This window comes from Neovison vison, chromosome 1 (assembly GCF_020171115.1).
Source record: "Neovison vison isolate M4711 chromosome 1, ASM_NN_V1, whole genome shotgun sequence".
NCBI lineage: Eukaryota > Metazoa > Chordata > Mammalia > Carnivora > Mustelidae > Neogale > Neogale vison.
The window spans coordinates 257,462,028-257,480,008 of record NC_058091.1 but is presented as its reverse complement, the minus strand read 5'-3'; the positions used below and the strand labels follow the sequence as shown (position 1 = coordinate 257,480,008).

Sequence of the window (17,981 nt, the reverse complement as noted above, 5' to 3'; positions counted from 1 at the left end):
CTCTGGGAGCAAGCCATTCCTTGATGCTGAACCGGAAGTTGTTGCTTCCCTCTAACCTCTTGGTGCATGGAGCTTCTGTGCGTTGTGGGGAAAGCAGCTTAAAAGGCTCTGGGAGGATGGATTTCCCACTGCCTCTGGGGGATCAGAACTCTCTTTTCCAGCTCTTTTACTTCCATTGTCAAGTTTGGACCAGTAGAATCAACAACATCCTATCAACCACAGGGAGAAGGGAAATGGGGTTCAAAGAGGCCCTCTCCCTCCCTTGGGCATTCTCACGAGAAAGGGCATGTCCTTTTATTCCCATCCTACAACATGGGGGTGTGGGGTTGGTTGTCACATTGGAGTGGTATCAGCCTGGAATCCTGCTGCCTCAGAACTTACCAGGTGGCCAGGCTATTAACAACAACCACAACAACAAGAACAACGGACATTTATCGAGGACTTCTACGTGCTGAAGCATGGGCCACCAGCTTTGTACACAACATCTTATTTAATCTTCACATGGCTCACTTCCCAGAAGAGGCCTTCACGGAGATTCCCTGAGGTCAAGCAGCTAGCTCCAGACCACAGCATGGAAGACGGCCAGAGTAGGGGTCTGACCTAGGGCAGGCTTGCTTAAGCACCTGCAGGAGTCTGTGCAATAGCGGCAAAACCAATAGGACCTACTTCCTAGCGGTGTTGTGAAAGTTGGTTGAGGAAAGGCATGTAGAACATGTAGCGTATGACCTGGTACATAGTCCTATCTTCTTAAATTGTACCTATCATCGTTACTCCCCTACTCCACCTTCAAGGATCTTTCTGCCAGTTTTTTCCTACTCAACAGCAGCTGACTTCTCTTACATGTGGCTTCTGCTTCCTCTCAGGATCATCTATTCATGGCTTCTCCTCAGGCTGTGGGTTCCTGCCTTCTCCCTAGTTGTCCTGCTTTAGAAATGATACAGAGGATTTCATTTAACTGCTCTCCAGACCTGGGCACCCCCACTGGGTACCCATAAGTTCACTCACGGGTCACTGGCCACCCAGGGAATACTGTCCAAGTCGAGTGTTGGCTCTGTGCTTAAGTGACTATGAACAGAGCAATAAGATGATGGGATGAAGTGTGAAGGGACTGTGTGCAAAACTGTGGGCAGAAGTAGAAGCATGCCCAGCACCAAAAGACTGCAGGTGGCTGTCATGGGAGCCAGTATATCCTTCTGGTTAATTGCAAAGGCTTTAGAGAAAGACAGCTCTGGGTCTAGACTGTGCTGTTTATTAGCTGTGTGAATGTGGGGACATCATTTTGTTTTCCCAATATTCAGTTTCTTCTTCTGTTAAATGGGTATAACAATAGCACCTAGTTTGGTTTGTAGAATTACGTGAAAGAATGTCTATGCAGTCCTTAGCACAGGGTACACAAATAGCTCTATCTCTGTCATTGCATTTATTAGTAAGGTGAGCTCAGAGCTCAATTACAGAGGTCTTATTAAATACACTGTGAAGGCAGCATACTTTTGTTTAAATCCTGATTTCATTTATTCTCGCTGGGTTATTGGGAAAGTTATCTAAACTCACATCTCTAAAATGGAAACAATATTCAATTCCGAGAGTTAACGTGAGAACTAAAAAAGAAAAAACAGAATAGAAAGAATCTATGCAAAGTACTTAGCAGAGGGCCCACTGGTTAACTGTGGCACTGATTATTATTGATTTTACAGATCCTACTAAGCATCACAAATGAGATGCAGGAACTGTCAGGTTGAGATTTGGTCCTGAACTTTGTTTTCAGCGATTCAAGTCCATTGTTGAGAGTAACAGAGAATTGAGTATGTTTTCATTCCAATTCACGTCACCATATTAGTGCTTAGGCTTTAAGTACAGCTATTTTTTTTTTTTAAGAAGACAAAAGACGTATTTTTCCAAACCCACACATGAGAAACCAAAGTTAAGTAATATTATGATTCATGATTCCCAGTGAGTGGTTATGGAAGAATCCAGAGAGAAGGAAGAACCTTGACTCACTCTCCCCGGTGCCTATCTGCCATCAGTACCCACCGTTAGCACAAAGGGTTGATCAATTCCTGGTTATTCAACTGGCCTTTGAGAACCGGAGACAGCTTTAGGCTGACAATCAAAATAATGACTATTACTGAAACTACCGATAGCTTTGTTGCTTCTGGGAATTTGTAAAACCCCTCATATTTTGGGATCACATTAGAGATTCCAAGATGCTTATAACATAAAATGACAGCCACTCAATGCATTTCCATCTGGGGAATGATGCTAATCTTTAAGGGGGAAATACAGATATTTTTCAAAGGCATATTAGCAAATGCCAGAAGAGCAAAGCCAATGAAATCTCACTTTTTGACATCCTGATAGGGGGAGGATTCTGTGGGACTTTCTTTTCTTTTTTTTTTTTTTTTTTTTTTGCCTCTATGTGGCCCTGCCTACCTCAGAACCAATTGCTGCTGCAACTGCCCATTTCATTGTTTGTCCCCGACTTCGGAAGAAGGATGCAGTAACCCAAAGGCCTGGAACAGCCACAGCTGCTGTATTCCTGTTGTAACGGTTGTGTCGGGCTGCCCTGTGTGCCACACCTAACCACGTCCTTGCCACTAAAGTCTGCAGCGTCCCTGGAATAGGGGCTACACTGCTGGTATTTCACAGGCAAGGAAACAGAGATGTCAAAGTGACATGAACATGTCCCAGATCCACACAGCTTGGAAGTGGCAAAGGCAGGGTCCCCATCTAACTGTGTGTGTATGTGTGTGTGCATATGTGTGTGCCTGTGTGGGTGTATAAATCTTGTGATCCTGATACCAGGATGTGCTGTTTTCTTTGGTCAACAAACATTTAAGTGCCTAGTGAATACCTAACCCATGCTCGTCACAAGTAACGCCCAACGTAGCACATGTTCGAGGTGCCCTGCACATGCTCTTGGCCCACCCAGAATATACATGCAGCTTTGGTGGACATTTACCACATATCCCGAGCTTCCTACTTCTTTCACTCCCTGGACTTTCTCTGGCTGCAAGAGAGAGCTCAGTCAACCTACAGGGCACGGTAGAGGACCTCCACAGGAGCAACTTTCAACTAGTGAGAGGCTGACATTAGTAAAGAAATAGTCCACATTCTGCATCCCTGGGAGGGGACAGATATGTTCTAGACAGTCTCTCAGCTGTTCCCAAGCAGAACTGAGCTCCAGTCATTACCTGAAGCAATAACCTTCTAATCAACACTTCCTTTGCTGGCTACCTATTACATCTCAGGTAGGCCAAATGGGCATTTTCCCTGGATCAGCTGCTATTGAGGATAAGGAATTACTAATTATTCACTGTTCATCAAAAATTATAGACAGCAGTACAGGTAAGATCTGGCCACTGTCTTTAAAGATTTTACAAACATAACCCACACCCTAGAGATGAGGTCACAGGTAGGCACGTGGCAGTTTGGAGGCGACTGCAGAAATCCAGGGGAGAAATGATGGTGGCTTGGTTGAAGTCAATGACAATGGGGTGTTGAGAAGTAGTCAAATTCTGGCTGTATTTTGAAAATAATGCTAAGAGGTTTTGCTGACAGGCCAGGTGTAGGATACGAGAGAAAGAGAAAAATCAAGGATGCTACCACCAATTCTCTCTCCCTGAGCAACTGGCAGAACAAATATATTGTTAACACAGATGGGAAGACTACAGAAAAATGGAAGAGGAAAGATAATAGGAGTTAAGATTTTGACCTTACATTTGAGATGCCTATTTGTCATCCACATGAAGGTATGGAGCAGAGAGCTGGAATGGGAGCTAGAAGTTCAGGGGAGAGGCCAGGGAGGAAGATATAACATTGGAAGCCAAAGGCATGTAAGTTAGGGAGTAGATGAGATCATGGAGGAAAGTACAGTCTAGTGGAGGAGAGAGGCATTACTGAGTCACCAAATAAGTCTTCCCAGACCATGATGAATTCTGGGGAAGGAAATTGCAGTGACTGTCCTTTGGGGGACACAAGGATGCAGTAGACCCTATCCTAAAGAGATTAAAAGGAGAGAAGCATTTTATACATTATATAGGAGAAACACAGCTATTTACTAGCCCACAAGAAAAAGCACTGGATAACAGTGAGAAATGAGTTCTAGGAAGAGCGGGGTCTAATCGTGAAGGGCATTGACTGTCGAGAGGAAGAGTTTGGATTTATCCTGTGGGCAGTGGGTGTCACCAAAATCTGTGATTGACATGACCGAACTGCCCATTGGTCAAGGTATTCTTGACGTTGAAGAGGCAGGAGATGGGAGGCTGAAAGACCGGTCCATAGGGTTTGGTAGGAGGAAGGGGAGGTAGAGATGGATGGGAAGACATTTAAGGAGAAACAAAATTTGACAACAGGTACCAAAATGTTAAATAGGTATCTGATGAGTACTATCACTTCAAGAAGAAGACTGGAAAAGAGGTATATATCAGAGGGACAAGGTGTACAGAAGAGAGTGATTACTGTAACACTGTCTATAAAAGCTGAGCATAAAGGATCATCACTGAAAGACTGGTTAAATAAACTGTGATCCACCCATAGAATGGTACGCTCTTTGGTGATTAAAAGGCATGATGTATATCTGCATTCATTGGCATGAAAGGAGCACACAATTTATTGCCAAGTAAAAAAGACAGGCTGTGAAACAGCATTTGCCGTTTAGCCCTATTTATCAAGATGATATATTTCAAATACCATTCATGCACATGCATCTAGGGAGACCTTTGAACATAATGTGCATCAGAATCTCGGTGATGGTTTTCTGTAGATGATAAGGTTCGACGATGTGTTGTTTGTTTGCTTGTTTGTGCAGGAGGCAATTTCTGTCTTTTTGGATAGCATACATTTTCTGCCATAAGCTTGTAATCGTTTAAACAGAAGATATTTTCTAAGGAAGTCAGACAGACAGTTCTCAATTTCTTGCAGGGCAAACATGGCCCCCGGTCCACAGTGTGAGCCGGTGGGTTTGCTGACCTCTTCTTTGGGTCTTTGAGCCCTCTACGAGGGAACTTCATTCTGGAAGATGGAGAGGGATGCCTGGGGTGGCATACTCAGATGGCCTGGTGACCTGCTCCTCTCTTCCAGGGTCTTCCTGAGGGCTATCAACAAGTTCGCAGAAACCATGAACCAGAAGTTCCTGGAACACACGAACTTCGAGTTCCAGGTGAGTGTGACGCGCCCAGGGTGTGCTTGGGGTGCCCTGGCAAGGGGCTCTAGCATCTTGGGCTGATTGCCCCATCAGATGCATCTCAAAGCACATGTAAGGTACGCCAGTGTCTCTGGGGGCTTCCATAGAGGAGCGGTGTGGGCGAGGAGGGAACCAGGCCCTTGATTGAAACTCAGGGTTTAGAACCAGGCCCTTGATTAAACAAATAGTCATTAACTGTGCAGCTTATGCAAATGTGACTGTATAATGTATCTTGTGCTAAAGAGGAGATTTGCATTTATCCCTTGTCGGAGTGGGTACCACCTTTCAGAAATGTATCACATTGTTTTACTTTACTGTTCACTGGAGCCCAGCAAAATAGGCACTCACAGACACTGAAAAATAAAGCTCACTAATATATTTCCAGGATTTTGTGATTCCTCCAGAAATCACTTTTAGGATTCAGACAAGAGCTAGGGCCTCTGAGATTTGGGGGCCTCAAAGCATGTCGCTGGGGCAGAGTGACACACCTGTTCAAAGCCCAGGCAAGGAGAACCAATTCCTCAAAGCCTTGTGGAAAAGTCCATATTGCCACCTCTGGCTGCTGCTAATGACAGAGAAGGCTCCTGAGAGGGGATCCCTCCTCTGGGGAAGACCCTGACCCCCAGGATCTCTTGCAGTGCCAGCTTAGGAAGTTGCCAGTGAACAGGGGCAGAGGTGTTGAATGCCTGCTCGTCTAGAGTGTTTGATTCCAAGATGGGCTTCGGCCTATGACTAGCTGAGCAACCTCAGACAGGGCCTAGACTATGTCCCAGCCTCAGCTGACTCATCTGTAAAATGCTCATAGTAACCTACTCTTCCTATTTCAAGATTTTGTTTATTTATTTGACAGACAGAGATCACAAGTAGGCAGAGAGGCAGGCAGAGAGATGGGGGGAAGCAGACTCCCTGCCGGGCAGAGAGCCCGATGTGGGGCTCGATCCCAGGACCCTGGGATCATGACCTGAGCCGAAGGCAGAGGCTTAACCCACTGAGCCACCCAGGCACCCCTACTCTTTCTATTTCGTAGGGGTTTTACAGAATTGGCATGTGTCAGGGGTCTTGCTTGGAGAATTTTCTGTAAGGTCCCACCAGTTTTCATTCATACACTTCCTCCTGAAGGAGACTCTGTGCTCTGTGCCTGACACATAGTAGGTCTCCCTGGGAGGATGATCCCTGGGCTGAGGCCTATGAGACCCACCGTGCTGGCGAGCACCAGCCTAGAAGTATTTAATAAACATTATCCTTGAATAGGATTCTCTCGTACTATCTTGCATTCAAATCAGGCAACTGCACTGTCGTGATGACAGGGATACGAAGAGTAGCTGCCTTTTTCTGACGACTTATATGTGCAGATCTCCTAAGAAGCATCCCCAGGCATTTTCTTCCCCAGCCCTGACAGCCACACTGCAAGTTAGGTACTCCTACTAGCACTATTTCCTGCTGGAAGGATGCGGGGACGGAGACTCTGAGGGGATGAGCAGATAGCCTGGTGGTGCAGCAAGTGACACAGCATGTCTGTGTGGAGCTGCGACCAGAGCACATCACCACCGCCACGTGCTTGGTAAGGGGTCACCCCCGCACCGGGTTCACAGAGAGGTTCTGGCGGAGAGTTATGAATCTCTGATGTGGAAACAAAACCTCCCACTTCAGCTGTTTGAAACCGAAGTGTTTGATCCCCTTCCAAATGTGGACCAGATGCCTGCAGGCTTCAGGTACAAGGGTGTTCCGGGAAGCTAATAAGGTCGTTGCTTTTTTCGAGGGGCCGCTTGGCGTACCACGCCTAGCAGCCAGCAGTGAGGCAGTGTTCAGGCCATAAAACTGACGGCTGGTTTGCCCATCTCTTTCCGAGGGTGGTGGCGATTACAGCCTCAGGCCTGCTTTCCTGACTCTGGCTGTCCTCCAGTGTCTTAGGGGGTACTTTCTAAGAGAAGTGCAGCTTCTGTCCTTCATGCCATTCTTTTAGGTTTTATCCTGTTTTCCTGAAAGAAAATCTGCAGCAATGCCCAGAAAAGTGGGGGTTTCATACATAGAGGGTTTGAGCTTATAAGCTGTGTGACTTTAGGCAAATTACTTTACTTCTCTGTGCCTCAGTCTCTTCGACATCAAATTAAAATACTAATTGCAGCTGCCTCGTTGGGTTTTTGAGAGGATTAAGTGAACTAATTCATGTCAAGCACTTAGAACAGTGCCAGGAACATGGTAGCAATTTAATAAAATGTTAGCTCATTATAATAATTGCTATCATCTTGATGAAAATGATGATGATGGTCCTAAAATACGTCAGGTCTGGAAACTCATATGTCAGTCCTTGGTAAACAGGACAGTAGGAAGGCATCTTTCCAGTCATCACCTATTGCCTAGGGTTGTCATACCCACAGGATTTTATAAAACAGGAAAATGGCCAATATTACAAAATGAAATAAGTCTCTTTTGCTAATGAGAACTCCATAGATATTTGCTGAAAAGTACTCAAGAACAGGATCATTTTTCAGCCTTATCTCTATTCCTCTACCTTCTCCTCACCCCATGTGAGAATGGATTTGTTCTCTGTACCCTGCCTGGAACATACCTTGTTTCCTTCTTATGGTTTCATTAATTATGCATTTAATATCAGCAGGAAGAGCATCCATCACTAAGCTGCTGGCCTTGGCAGCCACTGTCCAGAGGAGGGGCAGGTGCAATGAGATTATCCCTAATATCTTTTCTGGAACTGTGGTTTTATGATACAAAGGACAAGAAGCAAGCAGCTCTGTGGGTGCCACTCTGCAGGTGATAAGACCTGGGAATTACAGAAATGATGTTTTCTGCCCAGGGCTAAAATAATTTTCATTCCCAACCCCTATTCAGGATGCTGGCCTTGGCATTCACATCCCTTTGCTGGTCAGGGAAGACCAAGAGAGGATTTCAAAGGCAACTCAGCAACAATTTCTACTTGAGAGCAATTCTCATAGGGGCAGACTATTGGAACACACGATGAGGAACTCAGAAGCAAAGCAGAACACTGCCCTGTCCTCAAGGATCTTAGAGTTGTGCTAGATAGGAATCCATCTTCTAGCATCCAAGCTTTCTAAGGTGACTAACCTTGATTAGACATCTACTTAGGGCATAACCTGGTTGGGTTGGGATACACCCATTTTACCAGTGAATAAGCAGAGCTTCAGAGAAGTGGTCAACTCTCCTGTTAAAGGTCATCTAGCCAAAAGCAGGAGTTGCTGGAATTCTGTTCCATCCTGTCCGCGAAGCCCAGGCCCTTTCCACTCTTCTGCCCTGTCTTTTAAAAACAGAGTGCCTTTCAAATCTAGGAGACAGCTCTATTTAGCTCCAGAAACACTGTGTGCCCTAGTTAGCTCCTGCTGGCCCTGGGATAGAGAGCTCTGCAATGATTGGCTGTGGGATTAGACTCTCCATACTGGGTACTCTGATTGGCCAGGAATCCATGGTTACACTTCAGATGTGCTCTTTGGCTCCAGGAAGATTGCTTCTGTCTTAAGCAGCTGTCTGATTACTACTAAGAACATTCTCTTGCCTTGGGAAGCTGTAACTCGCTCTGCATTTGGTAATTCCAGCCTTGGCCTTGAGGCATTTCTGGATCAGTTTCTGGGCATTGGGCTACCTTGGGATAATTTTTGAACCTGTACTGGAGATCCTGTGAAATGAGAAGGATATTCCAGGATATTCCCAGCTATTAAGAGAGTACTGAAGACAGAATTGGTCTCTATAGTAGGAAACGTAACTTGTAATGGCAAAAAAAGGTGGGAGAAGGAGCACGTACCACGGAGGCCACCCATCAAAGAAGCCCACAGCACCCCCCCAGGGATGATCAAGGTGGGACCACTTCACCACACAGAAAAATGGTCACATGCTTGGGGACAGCTTCTTTGGCCGTAGCTCAAGGGCCCCAGACAGCCACTGACCTGATGTCCCTAACCCAAATCCATGATTGGAAACTTTCACTCCCAAAAATCAGTTGTCTCCTTAGAATGCCCATGGCAGCCATGGCTTTACTGCTCAGAGGGCGCACTGGTGCATTTCAGCAATACTGTGCCTTATATATATATATATATATTTCAATGGAATTATGGTAAATAATAATTTGCAGCCATTGTGAAAACTTACAGGATCAAAAATCCTTGAGTGTCTGTTGTAAGGACTGTGAAACATCAGACAATCTAGCGGAAACCTTGACCAACAACCAAGGCTAAAAAGGAAACTGAGAAAGGAAAGAAAAGCAATTTTTTCAGAAAAGCTGAATGGTTAAGAATACAAGTTCTAGAGAGAGATGCACTTGGATTCAAATACCAACCTCGCCATTTTGAAGCTGTGTCACCTTGGGCAAGTTATTTAATTCTCTGGCCACAGTGTCCTGATCTCTAAAATGGGAGAATAATACTATAAACATCATAGTGTCTGGGGAGAAGTTAACAAGAATACAGAGAGAATGCTGGGCTCCTTAATGCATTCATTCAGCATTCATGTGAGCACATGCTGGGTTAGGTGCAACACTAAATACCGGATATACAGCAGTGAATAAAAGGAAGGGATTCTTGTCTGCAAGTTGCTTATGTCCATTAGCAGAGACATTAGTTCAGCTTAAAACATGCCGTAAATCCTGCAAACAGGGTGTAATGAAGGTGAATGGGTAGATCTGTTTTAATCAGGGCAGAAGCTGGAGAGGCTTCCCTGGGAGGTGATTTTTTGGAAGGCACTTACCACTAGACCACCACTAGACCACCAATGTCCATTTAGGAAGTGAGTGTTTACCTGGGATTGCAAGATGAAGTAGGAATTTTCTCAGCAGTGATTTCCTCATTTGGTCCCTCTAACTACCTCCTTTTATGTACTATTAGCCTCATTTTTCCAGCTGAGGAAACAGACTCAGAGAGAGGTAAGGCAACTTGCCCGTGATCATGGAGCTAATAATTGGAGTGGAATCCTGGAAGGCAACCTTACAGTGTCTGTTCAACAACAAAGACAACAAAGAACAACAAAATCTGCATAGGGCGCATATCTAAAGCCTTCCAGCTCTAGGAATGTATACTATTTTATAGTCTCTCATGTATAAAGATGTATAAACAAACATGTTGAATTCAGCCCTGATGCTAAAGGAAAAAAAGTTGGAGTCAATCTAAATGCCTATAAACAGGGAATTGGTTAAAATTAATATATATCCTTATAGCAGAATACCATGCAGCAATAAAAGGCAGTGAAGTAGATCTCTACAAGCTAATACGGATACATCTGCAAGATGTATTTGTGAGAGAAAAAAAGCAAACTACAGCAGACGATTGAGCTGTCTATACATGTTTGTTTATACATAAAAATTTTTGGAAAGAATATCCAAAAAATTTTTTTTCTTCTTCTGAGGAATTAGACTAGGGTCCAAGATAGGATGGAAAATAAGTTTTTTAATCATTTAATCTTTTCTACCATTTACTTTTTTTGACCATACGTGTATTGATTTTTTAATTTTTTGAGAGTTAATTGCAAGTAACTAAATTCTAGTTACACCCACTACCAGTATGACTTCGGGTGGTCATTTGTCTGGATCTCACTGTTTAACATCTATGAAATGAGGGAGTTGGACCAGAGGACCCTTAAATTTATCCTAGTTCCAACTTTCTGTTGTCTTATTAGTTCAAAATACTAAATTCCCAAGCAGAAGTCACCTCACCTCTTCCACCAGCGAAAAAGGACCTTATGTATTTGGCTGAAGTTCCCATGGCTTCCCCAAGCCAGCTGAACTGGGCACTTAGTAAAAATGCCACCAGGCAGCTTGGGGCAGGGAGGAAAGAAAAATCTGGACCTTTTGTAACAACTGGAGAATTTCTCTAACAATAGGGTGATCAATAAATAATTTTTTTTTCTAGACCCTAGCTACAGTCAAGCCATTTAAGCCATTGTGCTGAATGTGGCATTAGGGAATACAGGTAAGTGGAGAAAAGACCCTTGCTTGTGAAGCTTACAGTCAGAAACACAGGGCATTCAAATAATCTACAATCAGCACTACAGACAATGCCACAGTTCTACTTACTGGACACTTGGCATGTGCCACACCTGTGGTGAACCACTTCATGCTTATATAACTTTTCCCAGACCCTCCAGCAATCCATGATGGAGTTGCCATTATTTTCTTCATCTTACAGGTAAGGAAAATGAGGCTTAGAAAAGTCAAATACATCGCCAATTCTCTTACTACTAAGAGAGACCTTGTATCACATTCTGGTCTGTGGGACACGGACGTTTGTGCTTCTAGCCACAGGATGCTTCTGTCGTGGCAAGTGAGTGGAGCACAAGGGAAGGTGGAGGACAGTGGGCCCACGTCTGTGGTTGCACATCTAGGAGCTACTGAGCTTCGGAAGGCTTGAGGCGACCTGTCATGCCTTGTTATCCGGGAAGGCTTCAGGAAGGAACGGATCTTGAACTGGGCTTTATGAGGAATAGAACTTAGGTGCAGTAAGGGAGCCAAGCCAAGGAGGCCAAGATGCTCATATTATATCTATGGAGTCTGAGCAGACCAGCCCCCCCGGAAGAGGCAGTTTGTTGAGGGAGAAAACACTGGAAATTTAATGAGACCTGACAAGCCATGTTAGTGCCCTTTGTCCTGGTTCTTTGGGAGCAAGAGTCAAGGAAGTTTCAGAGGAGAGGTATCATGAGTGCCCAGGAGTGTCTGGCTGTGGCCACTGCTCACCTCTCAGGGCTTTGTACAGAGCTACTCATCATGACAACGTCCCCTTAGTTTCAGGGTGGGTCCCACACTGCTCCACGGGGCAAAAATGGACAGAGGCTGTGGGTGAGATACTTAGGGGCACCACTTCTGATCCACTAAGAAAAAAGAGGCATAGAATCTATGATCTCATGACCTGCAAAGATCTTCAAGGTGAGAAGACAAAGGAAAAATCAGTTCCACTCCTATTGGAAACTTACCTCCACCCAAAAACTTATATGTGGAAATTCACAGATGCATTATTCATAAGAGCCAAAAGGCAGAAACAACACAAATGTCAGTCAATGGATGAATGGGTAAATAAAATGTGGTATATCCATAGGATAGATTAGCATTCAGCAATAAAAATAAATGAAGTACTGATATATGTGACGACACAGATGAACCTGGAAAACGTTATGTTTAATGAAAGGAGCCAGACATGAAAGGTTATTTATTTTATGCCTCCATTTCTATGAAATGTCAGATTGGGCAAATCCGCAGAGACAGAAGAGATTAGTGATCGCCAGGGGCTGAGGGGGAGGGAAGATTAGGGAATGACTGCTAAGTGGTGATGGTTGTATTTCCTTTTGTGAATATAATAAAAACCATTAAATTCTAAATTTTCTAAAAAGTGAATGTTATGATATATGGATTATAATCTAAATTTTTAAAAATTAGGAATGGGTGGCAGAGAAAACACTTTTGAAGGATTAGGAACAGAGACTAGCAAGAGGCTCTAGGTTTGACATGTCTGCGTGTTCTCAAATGTGTTAGAGGAACATTTCTGGAATTATTTTTGAAAGTAATACCAAGTCAACTATGTTGCCCTCTATCTATTTCTTTTTGTATCTTGATTACTCTTTAGAAATTTTCTAAAATCAGTAATTTCTCACCTTCAAAATAATCCTTTCCATGTCCTTCGACCAGGTTTTTTGTATCCCTTTCTTGTTGTTTTGTATGACCTTAAACATGAGGAGGTACGATGTCTGCGCTTAGACAGACCAAAGCAGCAAGTGTTCAGAACCTGCAAGTCACAGGGGCATGAGGAGGCAGGACAGCCAGAGCGGCCAAGAGACCTGACCTGCACCATGTGTTTGGATAAGCAGGGTTACTACAGAAACAGGAGGGTTTGAGATGTGATTGTAATGGTTTGGGAAAGCCTCTGAAGGACTTTGAGGAAAAGGGTGATAGAACCCAACTTGTTTTGAAAAGATCCTCTGGTCTCTGTGTGGACAGTTGACTTGATGGGCTCCACAATCTGGGAGGCTACTTCACTTTACCCTGGGAGCAGCTTGGTCTTCTGGACTCTGGGAGATAAAGTTTCCAAAAAGAAAATTTTATTCTCCCTATAGAATGTGAGCTGCATGAGGGGGAGGGATGGCCGTCTCCATAACCACCCGCTGTGCCCCCGTGACGACACAGAGAATGCCTGGCACAGAGAAGGAGTTCAACAAATATGTATTAATGGAAGCTTCGCCAAAGACTGGTCATGGTGTGTAGAAAGAATCCTGAGCCTTCATCAGAAGGCCTGCGTCCAAATCCCAGATCTCCTGCATATATGACAAACTTAGTGACCTTTGGAAAAATACTTAACCCCTCCAAACCTCATTCTCTTCATCTATAAATTGGGACTAATGATAGCTGCTAAGGTTTGAGAGATGAGAGGGGGGATGAATGGGAGAAGAAGGACCCTGGTAAGAAGGAAGTACTTGTTTTCTTTTTTCTGAAACTGCAACTACAAGCCCATTTGAAAGGAACACTCTGGGCAGCAATAATGATGTTACCAAGGGTAGAACTGCCCTCTACTTAGTCTCGGCCCTCTGAAATCTCCAGTGGACATCTTGAGTTAAGGATGAAGGTCTTAATGGCAGGTGACTTCTCTAGCTAGCGTTACCCTTCTCTTGTCAGTGTCGAGAGGGGGCTGAAAGTGAATGAGCTTTGTCCAGCAAAGCTCTCTCCTATCTGTTCCTAGTAGGGCCCTAGTAGGGCCTAATAACAGCCATGAGCACCCAAAGAGCCAGGTTGTGCTCTTTGCTTTGGTACCAACGAAATCACTAGATTAATGAAAAGAACAATATGGCTAACAAGTGCTTTTGAGCCCTTACAGAGAATCATGCCCTTTACACATACCATCTCATGCTATCTTTACCACAGTCCTCTGCAGTGGGTACAACCCCCCCTTTTGTAGAGGGGTTGACTCACTGAGAACCCATCCCGCAGCTGCTGTATTGTATCAATATCGCCATCTCTGCATCTCATCTTTTGGAACACTTGCCATGTGGCGAACCCTTTGTTGTCTCTATTTCACCACGAGCCAGTAGAGTGGTGTTTAGTATGAACCCTTGCATTAAGCAGCAAGTGATCATGTAAGCGTTAAAATTACAGTAAGCCTACATAGAAACTAGGCCCTCAGAGGTTCTTGAACTCCAGTGAGCATCAGAATTCTCCAGAGCGGTTGTATGCCCCCATATTTCTGGGGTCTGATTCAGTAGGTCTGGGGAGGGTCAGAGAATCTGCTTTACTAACAGGATCCCAGATGATGCTGGTGCTGCTGGTCTGGGACCATGCTTAGAAACCGTGGAACTCCCTCCCGATCCCATCTTGTTTCATTTATTCTTTTCCTACCCCCCCAAACCCCCCATGTTGCCTCTCAGCTTCCTTTTTTTTGTTGTTTTTTTTTTTTTGTTTTCTCCCAATTTATTTATTTTCAGAAAAACAGTATTGATTATTTTTTTCACCACACCCAGTGCTCCATGCAAGCTGTGCCCTCTATAATACCCACCACCTGGTACCCCAACCTCCCACCCCCCCGCCACTTCAAACCCCTCAGACTGTTTTTCAGAGTCCATAGTCTCTCATGGTTCACCTCCCCTTCCAATCAGCTTCCTTAATCTCACGAAACAAACTGAGAGTTGCCTGGGGGGAGGAGGGGAGGGAGAGGGAGGTTGGGTTATGCACATTGGGGAGGGCATGTGCTATGGTGAGTGCTGTGAAGTGAGTAAACCTGGCGATTCACAGACCTGTACCCCTGGGGCTAATAATACATTATATGTTAATTAAAAAAAAGAAAGAAAGAAAGAAAAAAGAAACCACAGAACTAAGGGGAAGGAGAAGGCAAAATAGTCCAAGACTGAATGAGTTGCAGGCTGGTCCCGTGAGCTGTTAGGTAGATTAAGGAGGACTTCCAGAGAGACTGAAAGTCCCTGAAATACATAAGCCTCATCAACCTCTCATTCTACCAGGGCACTTGGCTGGGGGGAGTTGTTTGTCTTTCAAAAACCAAAATGAAACAGTTTTCTCAAAGCAGCCCTAAAAAATCCCTGTCCTCGCCCTGTCATCAGAGAGGGGACGTGGTCAGCGCCTGGAGAAATGCAGCCATTGTCCTTGCTTTGGCCAGGATGTCCGTTCAGAGTCTGCGCCAGCCTGAAAATTACAGGGCACAGAATTAAGCTGGCTCCGCCACTGTCTTCTGCCATCTTCATAAATTATTCACATTGCCCAGCATTTAATCCGCTTTCCCACTGTAGACCCTCGCCATGACTGTTCTTTGCTCCTTCATTTACAGCTGTGGAACAACTATTTTCATCTGGCGGTGGCTTTCATCACTCAGGACTCTCTGCAGCTGGAGCAGTTCTCGCACGCCAAATACAACAAAATCCTGAATAAGTAGGTTGCCTGTTTGGGTCTCCCGAAGCGGGGGTTTCATGAGAATCTCTGAGACCGAGCCTGAAGCAGACATGTGTTGTTTCTCCTAGGTATGGGGACATGAGACGGCTCATCGGCTTCTCCATCCGCGACATGTGGTACAAACTGGGTGAGTAGCACAGGCATCCAGACAGGCACATCTGCACACGCCAAGCTCCTTCTTGAAGACCATCTGTTTGTTAGAAGGCCACAGGGGCTTCAGTGGAGGGAGCTTGAAAGAACAGTTGATCAAGTGTGTGTCCCGTGTCCTTGATATGTGCCTGATGAGAGGGAGTGCCCATCCCCACGTCCTGTCCCTAGACAGCTAGGACTCTGCTTCTGCTTGGTGCCCCTGAGGGTTTAAGATGTCAAATTGGAATTTATGGAAAGGAGGAAGGGCAGGGCTGCTGTGGGAACTTATGTCCTCACACATCACATACAAGTTTCCTGCTGGTGGGTGGGTCACTCAGCCTCCAGCTTCTTCAGTGATGTCATCTACAAAACACCCTCCAGCCACACAGAGGAGAATTGGTTCTGTGGAAGATGAGGGTCTTTTGTGATGCTGTGTGAACTGGCAGGTGTCCCTAGATGCCAGCCCTGTCTGGGCTAGCTGCAGGAATCATGCATGAACTGTGCGGTACCTGTGGGAGGAAGGAAGGGGAGATGGGATCTGGGAGGCGTTGACTGAGCATCTGAGTCAGCCCTGCGCTACGGAGGTCTTATTTTACCTTCACATCACCTCCTACAAAACGGAAAAACTCCACCTCCTTTTACTGATCAGGAAACTCTGAGAGGGAAGTGACCCGCTTGAGATGGAGCAGGTGCAAAGCCCAGAGCTTGGTTTGGATCCCTGGAGGACAAGGGCCGCACACCTTGCTCAAGGCCTGAATCCCCCTGCACACAAATGTGCTGAAAGGATGAATGGGTAACCGGACGGATTGCTGCAGAGTTACAAGTGAGACACAATGGGGTATTTTCATCTCCAGTTTGGGTGCCCTTCTGGACCCTCTGCTGCCAAGTTGCTCTGCCCTGGGCTTGGACGGTGACCCTCTTCTGTAGAGCCACTTACAGGGACTGTACCTGTTTTGGGGCTTCAAATTAAATGACCTCTCCTGACTCTGCTTCTCACTTCCTCAGCCTTCTTGGTATCTTTCAGTTCCCTTTGGGTTTCCTGGACAGCAGTTTCTTGTCCTTTCCAGCAAGGTCCCTTTGCTGCAGGGGCAGCACAGTGGACAGACTATCCGTCTGGTCCTGCGCTCACTGGCAGCACCTGGCAGCACCAGACTCAGGTTAAAAGCACACACTGGTACCAGGAGGGCTACAGATGGCTTTACAAAATCAAAGGGAGAGCTGGGCAACCAGGCCCAGAACCGACTGCCACATACCTGCCGTGGGCCTTGCCTTGTCATTTACAAGCTATGAGGTCCGAAGCAAGGGGATCCAGTAACACTGGGCATAATAGTGCCCAGGGGACTTATGAGTTTCGTAAGAGCAAAATCTGGGAGAGTGATGCCAAGGAGGCCAAGCCCAGGGCAGAATCGTTATCGTTGTTTTCACCCTTGCCCCATCAGGGCCGAGTCTACTCTTCCTGTTCTGGCCCTTTCATCATCAACTCCAGGCCTGTATCATTCGTGTGTGAAGGGCAGGAACCAGGCAGGTCATGTCAAAGAGGGGAGGGGCCAGGGCATGTTAAACCCACAGGCATCCACAAAGCAGGGTACCATCAACATTTGGAGTGGGATGATTCTTTGTTGTGGGGTGCTCAGTACACTCCAGGATATTTGCTAGTATCCCTTACCTGTACCCAGAAGCCAACAGCATCCTCCCTAGCTGGGACAACCAAGAGAATCTCCAGGCACTGCCAAATGTCCCTGGAGAGGGGGAAAAGGATGTGCAAAACTACTCCTATTGGAAAACCCCTTCTGTGAAGAAATACTGTCTCTGCTCTGTTTTTCTAGAAAAGCCTACCTTTCTCAGTCTGCCTTTTATGTCTCCACTTTGGATAAGGACAAGGATATGAAAAATATTTTATGTATCATTTACCATTACTCTTTAATAGGAAGAAAACAAAAAAGCCTGGTGCGAGTGCAGGCCTAGCTGGTAGGTGGCACACGGCCTCGGGGTCAGGAGTATGGGAAGAAGTAGCTGGGCCTGGAACAACGGGAAGCAAACATGCCCCAGCTGGAAGGGGCAGTCGCTGTCCTGACCTGGTGGATTGCTGTCCTGTCAGAATGCAAGGCTGATGATGTGTCATCTTCCAGTTTTTCTCAAAAGAAGCCAGAAAACACAATTTTTTAATGTATTTCCAATTTCTGAATATTGACAATAGCTGATTGGAAGTTTATGAAACATTGAATATGCCCAGTGAAACACGGGGCCAAGATTCGGTTTGCGTAGGAGTTTGCACTC

General features: G+C 45.4%; 1 protein-coding gene across 1 annotated transcript in view; it reads left to right on the top strand.

Moving 5' to 3' along the window:
- DOCK2 (dedicator of cytokinesis 2) overlaps window positions 1–17,981 on the top strand; it is a 424,170-nt gene that overhangs the window by 339,901 nt on the left and 66,288 nt on the right. Inside the window, exons 30-32 of the mRNA XM_044229734.1 lie at window positions 5,080–5,158; window positions 15,454–15,554; window positions 15,644–15,702. Of these exons, the coding sequence (XP_044085669.1) occupies window positions 5,080–5,158; window positions 15,454–15,554; window positions 15,644–15,702 (239 nt within the window). The remainder of the gene's footprint in view (window positions 1–5,079; window positions 5,159–15,453; window positions 15,555–15,643; window positions 15,703–17,981) is intronic.